Below are 12238 nucleotides of genomic sequence, written 5' to 3'. Positions count from 1 at the left end.
CGAGGTCAGAATTATCTCAGAACTAATTTGTCTTCCATTTAAGGGGACAAATTAGCATTTTAAAGACTAAATGAGTGCACGTCTTTCAGCAACCGCTCACAGTCTTCTTCCTCGCTCTTCACACACCAACTAAAATGTATAAAAAAATTGATTATTCTGTCAAAAAAAGAGGAATGTACAGGCAGAAGTGCAAAACACGTCAGATTTTTCCTGCTGACCAAGCACACTGCCATATCGTTACACTTATCTCCCGTTTCTCACTAAGCTTTTGTGTGAAGGTAAAATCATGAGTCCTCTCTGCACCACGGATATATTTAGCTCCTCTCCTCTAATTTGTCGCTCATGTTCTATATTTCATTTTTTTGTATTGCATCTGTGTGTCAGAACTTCTTTGTTTTTAACACCAGCCTTCTCCTTCATCCCTCCCTGTCACCGTTCAGTGGTTTTGTTTTGTTTTTTTCTCTCATTCACAGGACTGCTCTCATCCTTGTTTTGTTTTATTTTTGATAATGCTTGAAGTGTTGCCGAGTTGTTATGTGAGTATGACATGCGGTTCCTGTGACATAAAGGCGTATTTTGGAATGTGCTGTTCTCCAGATATGATGTAGTATTTTGTGTGTTTTTTCTGGTTGTGTTCAAACCCATCCTAGCTTTACATTTCATTTCATCCATATGCACATATGGAAAACGTGCGGATAAAAGAAATTGTTTAACTCTGAGAGGGTTATAGCTCTCTTGACGAGCGTTACAAAAGAAGATCGGTAAATCTCGACATAGGAAGCTATTCAATCTTAAAGCCAAAGCCTATATAGTGGAATTCCCCGACCAAGTTTAACAATGCAAGGCCAATTGATTAAAGATTAAGCTGTTTTTCCCTGAAGTGTAGCTTAACACGTTACTGATGTGCCTACAATCTGCACTTTGATCGACAGTCACTGGTTGCTGTGCACTGTGAGAAAAAAAGGAGGAACTTCACGTAATTTTTTTCATTTAAATACATAAAAATGTGATAAATTTACAAAAATACTAAGTTAATTTACATATCTAATCTCATAGAAATACCCTTTAATGAATTATTATGAAATAATTGTTGAATACATTTTTATGAACTGGTCATTTTCCAGTATTTTTTGTCTCCCCACTGCCAGAATATTAAAACGTTTTTTTCTCTTTTTCATGTTCCTCATCCTGACATAGTAGCTGTGAAGTGATCCTGTCCTGGCATAATTCCAGCGAAGGGTTCCTGCTTTCCTCGTTCTGTGGATTTTAGTCGAAGTTATTATGAGGCTTTAGGAGTCTGAAGTAGTCAAACCAAGTGAGTTACTGTCCTTTCAGTCCAGAATTCAGCAAGGAAACTCCACTGCAGTGAGGAGATAACACCACAAAGAGGGAATCTCTGCTGAAAGGACTTTAATGTCAGACACTTGATTTGTGTGACTCAGCTGAACTTGTGTAGTTAAGCTGGGAAAAGATTGCATCATGGTCAGTACTTACATTAACCAATAAATCCTTCAGTATACACAGACTTTATGTATTGTACTAAAGTGTATAGACTTTTAAAGACTAAACCAATTAATTAAAAGAAAAGAACAACAAACATGACAATATGAAGGAGGTAATGTGTCAGAAATGATTGAATTAACTGTATTTTCATTTACAAGTTAGCTGCTGTTAAGTTTGTAATGTGGCAACACAATCATTAACGCTTCCTTTACATATCTAACACATACAGTGAGCCCTGCAGTCATACTACCCTTGTGAATTTAATAATCCTGGCAGCCAGGTGTTAATTTTGAGGCTGAAGCGTTGTCACTGCTTTAGATTTCATTATATCATGTGTACAGGTGAGCGTTCTTATATGGTATCCTTGTCATTTCTCCTCGCTTGCTCACATTTCTCTGTATGAGAAACACAGTTTGTCTCATTTACAGTATTGAAACACCGTCAACAACAGCTGCTGTTCCCCGTTAACCTTATCACTCGGTGCAGACTGGTGACAAGTATACAGAACATAAATATACGGTTAGTTAGTTTGCTGTTGTTCAGTGTTCTGCAGTGAACAACCTACTTTTTAAGGAAACAGTTTGGAGAAGAAGAAAAAAAAATGAGGGGATAATCCTCCCGTATCTCCCTGGACCAGCCTCCAGTTTTATGAATTATTCTTCACATTGAATTTTCTATGGGTTTTTTCTATGGTAATTTGGCCATATTTTGGTTTCTGCTATCCCTGCCTGTATTTTTATTTATGTAATCATAATTAGGAATGTTGCTGTCAAATAAGGTTTTGTTATTCTGGAAATTAGAATTCTCCAGTCTGAGTTGCCTTGGAGCCATCTGTAAAATGTGATTTGGCACAGCTCCGACTGAGAGGCCCCCCCGGGCTTTCACCTCACCCTCTTGCACACTGCTGGTCAAATAGACGCTTTGTTTGGCTGACTCCCTCAATTGATTCATTCCTTTCTTCGAGTTCCCTTTTTCTTTCTTGTGAAGGCCGTCAGACCATTGTATAAGCACCAGGTATTCTGGAGGAGAAATGGTGATTATGTGGCTCATGGGGAAAGTGACCTTTTAAGATGCAACGAATGTTTGGCTGAGGCTGAGACTGGCAACAAGGCACTGTTTGGAAGCATTTTGTGTCGAATGGCTTACACTGTAATTGGGGTTTTAACATGTTTAGTTTATTAGTCATGGGTACTACTTTCAAGATTGAAAACATCTCTTTCTCAGACAGGAGAGCCACTGGTTGTGAATGTTCTCTTCGTTTAGTGCGTCAGATCCAATCTTAATTGTTTCTAATTAAATTTGTTTAGCAACTGTCTGACTGACCCGATGTGCAAAACTTGACCACTGGATAGTTGGCCAACTTTGAGATTTTACACTGCAGTTTCTCTAAACTCTACAGATTATTGATTTTCGTTTAAAGACTCTCAACTTTACTGTTATTGCAGCACACTGATCAATTGTACTCCACCTCGCAAGGCAAGGCAAGGCAGGTTTATTTGTATAGCACAATTCGTACCTGAGGCAATTCAAAGTGTTTCACACAAAACTATAAGACGACAGCTAAAGTCAATCTACAAAACATAAACAAAATCATTAATTAATTACACTAAAAGCAAAGAGGCAGATAAAATCAATCCATAAAAACACAACTATAATCATTAATTAGAAGAGTACAGATAAAATACTTCTAGCTGTCATATGCACAACTAAATAGAACTGTTTTCAGCCTGGATTTGATCATTGTCTGAGTTGAGGCCTGTCTCATATCTTCTGACAGCTCCAGATTTTAGCTGCATAAAACTGGAACGCAGCTTCATCGTGTTTAGTCCTGACTCTATGCACCAGCAGGAGACCACTCCCTGAGGTTCTCAGAGCCTGAGATGGTTCATATGGCACCAACATGTCATAGATGGACTTTGGTGCTAGACCATGAAGAGACTTGTACACAAGCAAAGCTGTTTTAAAGTAAATTCTCTGAGCGAAGGGAAAACCAGTGCAGAGACATGACTAATATGGTTGTACCTCCTGGTTATAGTCAGGACTCAAGCAGCAGCATTCTGGATGTACTTATACTTACAGCTCGTTTAGAGAGGCCAGTGAGCAGGCTGTTACAGTAGTCTAACCTGCTGGAGACAGATGCATAGATTATTCTCTCTAAGTCTGGCTTAGACACTATACCTTTGATTTTGGCAATGTTTTTTAGATGATAAAAAGCTGCTGATGTTATTTACTGAATGTGGCTGTTAAAGTTCAGGTCTGAGTCCATTATTACCCTAGATTTGTAACCTGACCTAACCTTAAGTTTTAGAGCGAGAGTCTCAATTTGACTGATAACATGGGTAACCTGCCCAGCAACATAATGGAGATTTTAGCTGTTAAAGAACCAGGAACAGTATCTCCCTCAAGGGTTGATGAACATCAGGAGACTGAATATTGGCTTTACAGGTGACCAGAAAATCCAGCTGAAAGCTAATGTTGTTTTACATTTTAACCACTTCATCATGTGATAATCTGCCAGCCAACCACAACATTAAAAGTGACGGTGAGGGATGAAGTGAATAACTCTGATCATCTTGTTACAACGCAGCCTTCTGTTCTCACAGGGAGCTGATGGAGAGTTTTGGGTGATGCAGTACTGTTTGCTAAAACCAGTAAGAAGTCAAACTGCTGCACCCAGCTAGCTGGAGGCAAGAGAGTGACTTTTGGTTTATGACAGAAATAAGGGAGCTGCAGTTGTCAAGGAAATAGAGAAAGTAAGTGCATGAGTGGTTTTCTTTTTCGAAGTCAGAGTTGTAGAACATCAATTTTGGAGATGGTTCTTAATTGAAGGAAGTACAACTGGACAGTCATGTTTACAGGTTGATGTGCTGCCGCCACAAAAAATGTAATAATACAAGTTAGATTTACAATCGTAAAATCAGAAGAAACCTTTTCATTGTGTAAAGCAAGTATATTTTAGCGATCCCAGAGCCGGATATGCTGAGACTGAACAGTTGTGTTGCAATGCACCATGGGAGTTTGGGGTGATGGGGTTATAAGTGTGTTTATTGTGGTTCATGTTGTACAGCATTGTTGTTTGTGTTTCTGATTTATTGTTGTTTTATTGTTCAGTTGGTTGAGGGGGTTAGTAAGTGTTGTGTTGATAGCACCGTGAGTGATATGTGTAGTTTTTGTGATGTGTTCTGGCCACTGCTCACATGAGGTGAGGTGGTCTGTGTCAAAATAAAAGTATCTACTTATGTAGTGCACAACAGAAGAACATATCCAGTGTCATTCTTCTGCATAGCTCACCCCAATATGTTTGTTTTTTATCCCTTTAATCATTGAGCGATCCCTCAGATTTCTTATGTGAACCTTCTTGCTTTTGTCTGTGAACATTATTCATTTTGGTTGTAAGTGGCTAAAGGTTTTGTGTGGGAGATTTTGCTTTTCAGTTGATACCTATACAGCACTGAAGTCATATTTGTCCCCAGTATTACAATTTTAGCAGATCATTTCATGTCAAGAAAAAAAAAGATATTTTCAGGACTGACAGCCAGCATACAGAGACTCGAGTCTTTGTGCCGCCACCTTGCTTTCTATCAATACCCCCTCCTGCTGCTGTTCCTCCTCCACCTCCATCCTTCCATCGTTCACTCGCTCTGATTCCGGCTCTGCAGTGACAGCCCCAAGCCCATCTCATGCATCAGCTGTCAGGCCTGAATTTGTCACTGGCGGGGGGAGGCTGGAAGAGTGAGATATCTCAGTGCCTGAACATCTTGAGTTGGAATTTATGCTGATGATGACTCCTATTGCCCTCCAGCGATCCTTCTGTTGCCTCTTTGCTCGAGCGTATACTCCTCCAACATTGGGGTGATTATGATCTTGCTGTGGTCTAATGTCTCTCTCTTTCTTTTGCTGTCTCACTCGCCTGCTGTCCCCGCCTTTGTTCAAATGTTTTCTGGGTCACAATTATCTCAAAAAGACATTTTGCAAACTTTCCATCTCCCTTTGTTTCTGCTGCTCAGGAAGGTTTTACTGTCACAGCAGGGTAAAAGATAAAGGAAAGTCATGGATTAATTGCTTTGATCTCAGAAATAGTGACGTTCTGGCCCTCTGTGAAAGGCAAAGAGAATTTAAACATCTCTATTGTACAAACCTTTATTACATGTTCTCCATTTGTCCTGTGCTGCTCTAAGGTCCAGCTGTTTCTCTATGGAAGCCCATGTATGGGCTACAACTGGAGATGACTGACTATTAAGTTTGATATTTTAAGAAATACTCTTGTTTGCTTTCTTACCAGGAGTTAGATGAAAAGATGGACAGAATCCACATACAAACACCTCTAAAGCTCAAATAACATGACATTTCTTGTTTGTTGTTCTGTGCAAAAACTTTAATGTAAGCCTAACTGTATCCAAGACTTTATGGTGAACTAAACTAATCGGCTTCTAGCTGCAGTTACAGATTTAACCCAGATATGAGATTGCTATCAATCTTCTCATCCGACTCTTGGCAAACTATGTGCTATCCCGAGTTCGACTGTGGCCCGAAAAGTTAAGGTCACAGAAAATCTATGTCTCAATCTCTTGCTCTCTTTTTTCTCTCTTACTCAGCATCTTACAGCCAGATATGGGGAAAAAGTCCAAGTACAAGACTTCAGTGAAGAAAAAGACGCTCAATCCGGAATTCAATGAGGTACAACTTGTCTCTTGCTCTGCAAATAACCACCTGGCAGCTTCTTTGATTTTTCATCCAAATGATCTGCGCTGTAGAGCATGGCAATTAAGCATACCTTTTTAAAGATCACTATAAAAATCTCCTGCATGCACTCCTGGCATCAGTCTATATGTTTCCCCAGAACATGAGCTAGATTAGTAATTCAGCTCCTTTCAATGTCGTTTTTATGAATCATTGATATAAATATGCTCTTGTGTACGCCACCTGCACAGGAGTTTTCATATGAAGTATCCTTGGACCAGCTGGCAAAGAAAACCCTGGAGATCTCTGTGTGGGACTACGACTTGGGAATGAGCAACGACTTCATAGGTAGGCTGAGAAAAAGGCTGAAGTGTGGAGGGGAGGAGAGTGGAGAGGAGACTGGCAGCAACAAAGAGTACCGCTGTCGCAAACTGTTTAAATGAAAGCAGAGCATTTGCAGAAAACATAAAAACCAGGCCGAGCGTGGGTGGAGAGAGGAGCAAAAAAAAAAAAAAAAAAAAAAAACTGCAGAGAGATGAGGGGTAATTATGAGGCTTGAGGAGAACGACTGAGTGAGCAAAGAAGAGTTTGAGTGGTACAGGAAATGTAGAGGAGAAATCAAAAAGGAAGATGTTTTTTTTTTCCTCTGCATCCACATCCTTCATGGACTTGGCACATCAAATGGCTGCAGCTTCATCAGACTGCTAAACAGCTTTGGCATGGCCTGGCGTGTATATCACAGCAATGGGGCACATGGGAGCTTTAGAAGTGATTGAGAACTAGTGGGGAGGCACACTGAGAATGGATTACCACCCTGTGAATCTGAAGGCCCTCAGATCAAAGCGTTTTACTTTGTCTAATGTGTGTCTATGCACATGTGTGAGAGGCGCTGGGTGGGTGGGTCGGAAGGAGACACCCGCTGTTTAGATAAACCCGCTGAATTATTAGCCCTGCTGGGCGAAAAGGCCATCAGTGTAACATACAGCCACAGATAACAGCCGTTCCCTTGACCATTATCATTACAGGTTTTGCTACAGCAGCCTGCCAGTTATGTTAATTGGGGCTGAGAGAAAAATGACACAGAGGCAAAAGAAGAATGGAGAAACCAAGTTGATAAAGAGGACAAGGGAATCGCAGTGTGCTGGTGTGCACTGAGATCGAGGGCAGTAACAAGCAGGCTAATGGGCTTAGCAGAATGTATAGAGGATGTCAGACAGCAGGAGGTGAGATTTTATAGATATATGGAGGAGAAAACAATGAGAAAAAAATCTGAAAGCTAAAGTACACAAGAGAACTCAGGCAATAAATCAAACGATTCACTTGACTAGTAATCAGCATGCAAGAAAAGAAGGGACATTTCTTCTTCACCTTGAACCAAACCTAGACCTCTGACTTCAAGATAGTCATGTAGTCTTTTACAATTTACAGTGTCACTTTACTGGGAAACTGGAAAACCTTACAGAAAGCACAGCACAACTATTACTAACCCAGATTTACATAATAGATACTAGAATTGATTTTAAGTGTTTTGCTGAAAGTCAAGTCAAGAGAAGCCAAATCAATAAAAGCACAAATGCTGACCTTAATAAGCAGATCTGATATCAGCCATGGTGTGACTGATCCACAGTCGATGCAATCTCTTCATCAACACCATAAGTTATGTACATTTATTTAGTCGCACTGGGGCGTCGACTCAGTTTTCACATTATCTTTACATCAAAAACATTTCCAATCAGTTCAGTTTTGTGCACCTTAATGTAGGAAACTGATATCGTATTAGTGCTTGGAAAACATCCTCAGTTAAAGTATCTGATTTGGTATCAGAAGAACCTCGAGGCAAGTGACGGTCTTGAACCAAACAAGAAAATTCCAAGTCAGATCTTTGGAGTGTCAGTTCAAGAAAAACTCGAAAGTAATTTGTTTGTCCCTCAGGCCTGTCAGTGCTGAATGTTCAAATGACGTTTTAACAGGTTGCGTTCAAACTTAACTGAGTTTTTAATGTACACAGATGAGAACAAGTCATTTAATTTCATAGCTAATCATTAAAATTTCAGTGTATCTGAGTATGCAAGATGTGCCTGTTTTGCCATTCTATTTATTGTACACCAGCTCAAAACCTTTTTTTGCTTTAAAAGCTAAAGTTAAAGCAGGTCTTTGAGCAGTTAAGCTCAAGTTAGGTGTCAGGGGCCAGGACAATGGCTTGAGGCTTTTTCTTTATTTACTTCAGCACTCATAAGCTGCATTTCCACTGCAGAAACTTATTGATTAGTAACCTTTCCATCACAGAGACCAAGCAGAAAGTCCGTGTACTTTCTAAAAGTTCAAGAACTTCGGGGGTGGGGCTTGCAGTGCTTAACTTTTTTTTTTGGTCAAGTACTTTTTTAAGATATTTTTTTCATCTCCTTTCTTTTCTTAACCACAGCCCAACTTGAATCTCCTCAATGTTTCTTGCTAATGCAGTCGCCCTGTCACTTTGTCTGGCAACATTTTGGCTACAGAGTATTCTGCATTGCCGCCACCTACTGGACAGGATGAGAGCAGTTTGCTCCACAGTCACATTATAAAACAGCCATTGCTATTTAATATATCGGCCTAATGTTTGTGGCTCTTTAGACTGTGGAGGAGATGCAGACAAGCAACAATCTGAAAGTAGCTTTTAGTTCATGGGACTGAAAGTTGTGGGTACTTTGGGTAGAAACACGGCTGAAGAGTTGCGCTTACCTGTGCTCTCCCACTTACGATCTAAGAGAAATGAATAGAAGATATAAAAGAAAATATGAGAGAAAAGTTTGACTTGTGCGCATTTACTTACCTGTGCACACATGCACAATCACTGAGCATGCTTGTAGAATTGAAAATTGTTGGAGACAGCCCCTTAATAAGAGGGTAAAGTTGTGAGATTCAGATGCTGTTTAATGATTCAAGGCATATTGATTACTTTAGATCTGCTCGATGTTTGCTTCACTACAAGTGTTATTTATATGCCGCCTGGTTTTAATGAGACAGACCTGCAGCAGAGGAGGATTTTGTGTAAAAGTAAGTGTACAAAGAGGACTAAACCTGTGTGAGTGTTCGTGCACACCTGCTCTCCAGCCAGTGTGTCAGCCCTGCCTCCATCTGTGTCATCTCCTCTGGCTCTGGTTCCTCATCCGTCTTCTGTCCCCCAAAGAGTGTCACGACGGCTGACCGTTTGTTTGTCACCGGCACCCACAGGCTCAGAGAACACTCCATCGATCTCTGTTCAGGGGTGGTGGGAGTGTTGAGGGGGCGGGAGGTGGAGGTGACAAAGTATTGTACGTGATTATCCTATCGAAACTCTGTCAACAGGTTTAGACCTGATCCACAAGTTATGTGTCTGACAGGAAAGCTAAGGAGGATCCAGGCCGTGAGATGCTTAAAGGCTGCTCCTCCTAGCAGCAGCATATCAGGCAATGTTCAACACCGGGTTCAGATAAGTTGCAGATCAACAGTCGAGCCTTGTTTGCTCCCGGCTGTCATTTTCCGAGGCGCTGTTAGAAGTCAGCATTGCCAAAATGCCGTGTTTAAAACTTCATGCTCCATTAACTGTGCAATCACAGCCAAGGGAATGGCTCTGTAATAACCTCGGTGTGACAACTGCCTGCATCTCTCTGTCTTACAGTCTGCCTCTCCACCAACGCCTCCATCACCTCTGTTCACTTTCACCTGACTCATTTCCTGTCTCTCTGCGTACTTATTCCCATCCCCCAGCCGATTCGGTGCCAATGTTCTTTTAATAAATCATTCCTCAGTGGAAATTTCTCTTTCGTGTAATTCTCCAGCTACTTACCAGTTTCTCCATCTCTCTCTGCCTGGAGGAATTCATCTCACGTGTCTGTTTACCTCCTTAATTGCTCCCAAGTCTGTCTGCCTGTCAAATAATAATAATGTTCACTGGCATCAAAGTTGATATACAGAACATTATTGCCTTAGCTCAATTACACATAATTGAATATTAGATTTTAACAAGAAAACTAAATGTCTGTTGGTTTGCCACAGTATAGTTATGTTCTTGTGCCACTTGTATGCTACCTATGATCAGTAGCTATTCTCCAGGTTAATATTTGCATAAAAATATCATAAGGTCATAGTATATTATGCAATGCACTGCAAAGGCCAAAACAACCAGGAACAATTTCTTCTCCCAGGCCATCAGTCTAATGAATGCTTAAAATCAATATAACGACAGAAACAACTTGTTTTGAATTTCAACCCTGAACCACTGTTTATGCTGCATATACTCTCTATCCTCTGCCACCTACCTCATGTATATATGGTGCAAAGACCTCTGTGCATGTTGTTAACAACTGTGTTTTTCACTAAACTTTGGTTCACTTAAATTTTTGCACTAAACTTTATTTAACTTTAAACATCTTTCACATATCTGTAATTGTACCAAGTATTCAAACGCTCATTTTCATGTATGTGTACACATACGTTGCCATTAAAGCTGATTCTGATTTTGATTCTAAACATTCATCTGTTCTTTGTCGCTCTTTTTTGGGCCCATTGCCCTTTATAAAACTGCAGTATTTGTTTGGGTCCCTGACAGTATTTCAGATGTCTATAGGCATTGTGGAGACCAGAGACAGATTTCCCTCTAAACATCTGATTGGCTTTTCTTTCCAAAACTTTTCTCGGCTCAAGAAGGTAAAGTCATCCAATGATTTTTTTAAATATTTTTTTTTTAAAAGTCATAAAGAAAAAGTGAAAATGTAAATGTAAAAAAATACAAATATGTGTAGCCAAACTACTCCATGAATCATCTAGCGCCCCCTCACATTTATCTTGTGGAACTTTGGAACCCTCAAGTTAGAAGACTGAACTGTATATAAAGTAGGTAAAATTATCTCTGCCTTAGGCAACTACAACTTTAAAATGCTATACACGCCTTGATAACATGAGATAAGATAAACCTTTACTAATGCCATAGTGGGGACATTTGCAGTGTTACAACAGCAAAGAGACAGTACAAGCATAAACAAAAATATACATAAGTGCAGATTTTTCCATGTGTGGATATTCAGATAATGCACAGACTAAATCTTCTTGATGTGGAAAATAGCATGATTGTACTGTATCAACGGTATTATATCAGTGGTTTGGGACAGATTCTTCCACAAGTAGAAATATTAATATTGCACAGATTCTTCTGTATGTAGAAAAAATGATGTTGCACATCAGTGCATTACCGGTTTTGTGAAACTAGGAGAACCATTTACTTGTAAAAGAGTATTTTTATGTTGTTGTGTTGGTACTTAAGAGATCTGAGTCCCTCCTTCACAGCTGGATGCCTCATTGTTTCTTCTGCTTCTTTTCTTCATTCGCTTCCTCGCTTTCTCACAGTTTCTGCCTCATTTTGCCTCCCATCCTTCCCACTGACCCACTGCTTCCTGTGACCTCCTGACTCTCATCTGTCTCTGCTTCTACCTCTCTGTTTGCAGGTGGGGTGGAGCTGGGCATCAATGCGACCGGACAGAGACTCAGACACTGGTTCGAATGTCTCAAAAACAAAGGGAAGAAAGTCGAGTACTGGCATACGCTCACACAGCAAGGAGCCCCGAGCAGTGACAAACCGGACTAGATTGCACAAGACATTCATGCATACAAACACACACGCACACATAAATGCACTAACACACATACACACACACACACACACATTTGTCTCACTAAACAGAGTCCAAGTGAAGCAGTAATATGAACAAAGGAGAAAACATGCAATAAGATTAATGTTGAAAATGAAATCTGTCATATATTGCCAATAAACACAGCACAAAGTATTAGTATACGATATTCATACTAATATTAGTGATGGTAATAAGGTGTAATCTGAATACATTTTTTTCAAGGTGAACCAAATTGTGATGATGTCCTCATTAAAGTGTTGACGTAAACAGAACAATACTCACAAAATTGTGCTTTAGACCTTACTGTATCGTGGAAGTTGCTCATATTCACTCAAATTAACACAGATTTGAGAGTAATGTACTCAAAGTTCATTCAGTGAAAGTGCCCAACAGTATGTACACCCTTG

At 40.0% G+C, this 12238-nt stretch overlaps 1 protein-coding gene across 1 annotated transcript in view; it reads left to right on the top strand.

Annotated features, from left to right (window-relative positions):
• Positions 1–11848, top strand: part of doc2g (double C2-like domains, gamma) — a 31418-nt gene extending 19570 nt beyond the window's left edge. The window contains exons 8-10 of the mRNA XM_008286264.1: positions 6099–6180; positions 6435–6531; positions 11646–11848. Coding sequence (XP_008284486.1) covers positions 6099–6180; positions 6435–6531; positions 11646–11785 — 319 coding nt within the window. The 3' untranslated portion in view covers positions 11786–11848. The remainder of the gene's footprint in view (positions 1–6098; positions 6181–6434; positions 6532–11645) is intronic.
• Positions 11849–12238: the final 390 nt, after the last annotated feature.

This window comes from Stegastes partitus, unplaced genomic scaffold, assembly GCF_000690725.1.
Source record: "Stegastes partitus isolate 25-593 unplaced genomic scaffold, Stegastes_partitus-1.0.2 Scaffold444, whole genome shotgun sequence".
Classification (NCBI taxonomy): domain Eukaryota; kingdom Metazoa; phylum Chordata; class Actinopteri; family Pomacentridae; genus Stegastes; species Stegastes partitus.
The sequence above is the reverse complement of the archived record's forward strand: the minus strand, read 5'-3'. Positions and strand labels throughout refer to the sequence as shown.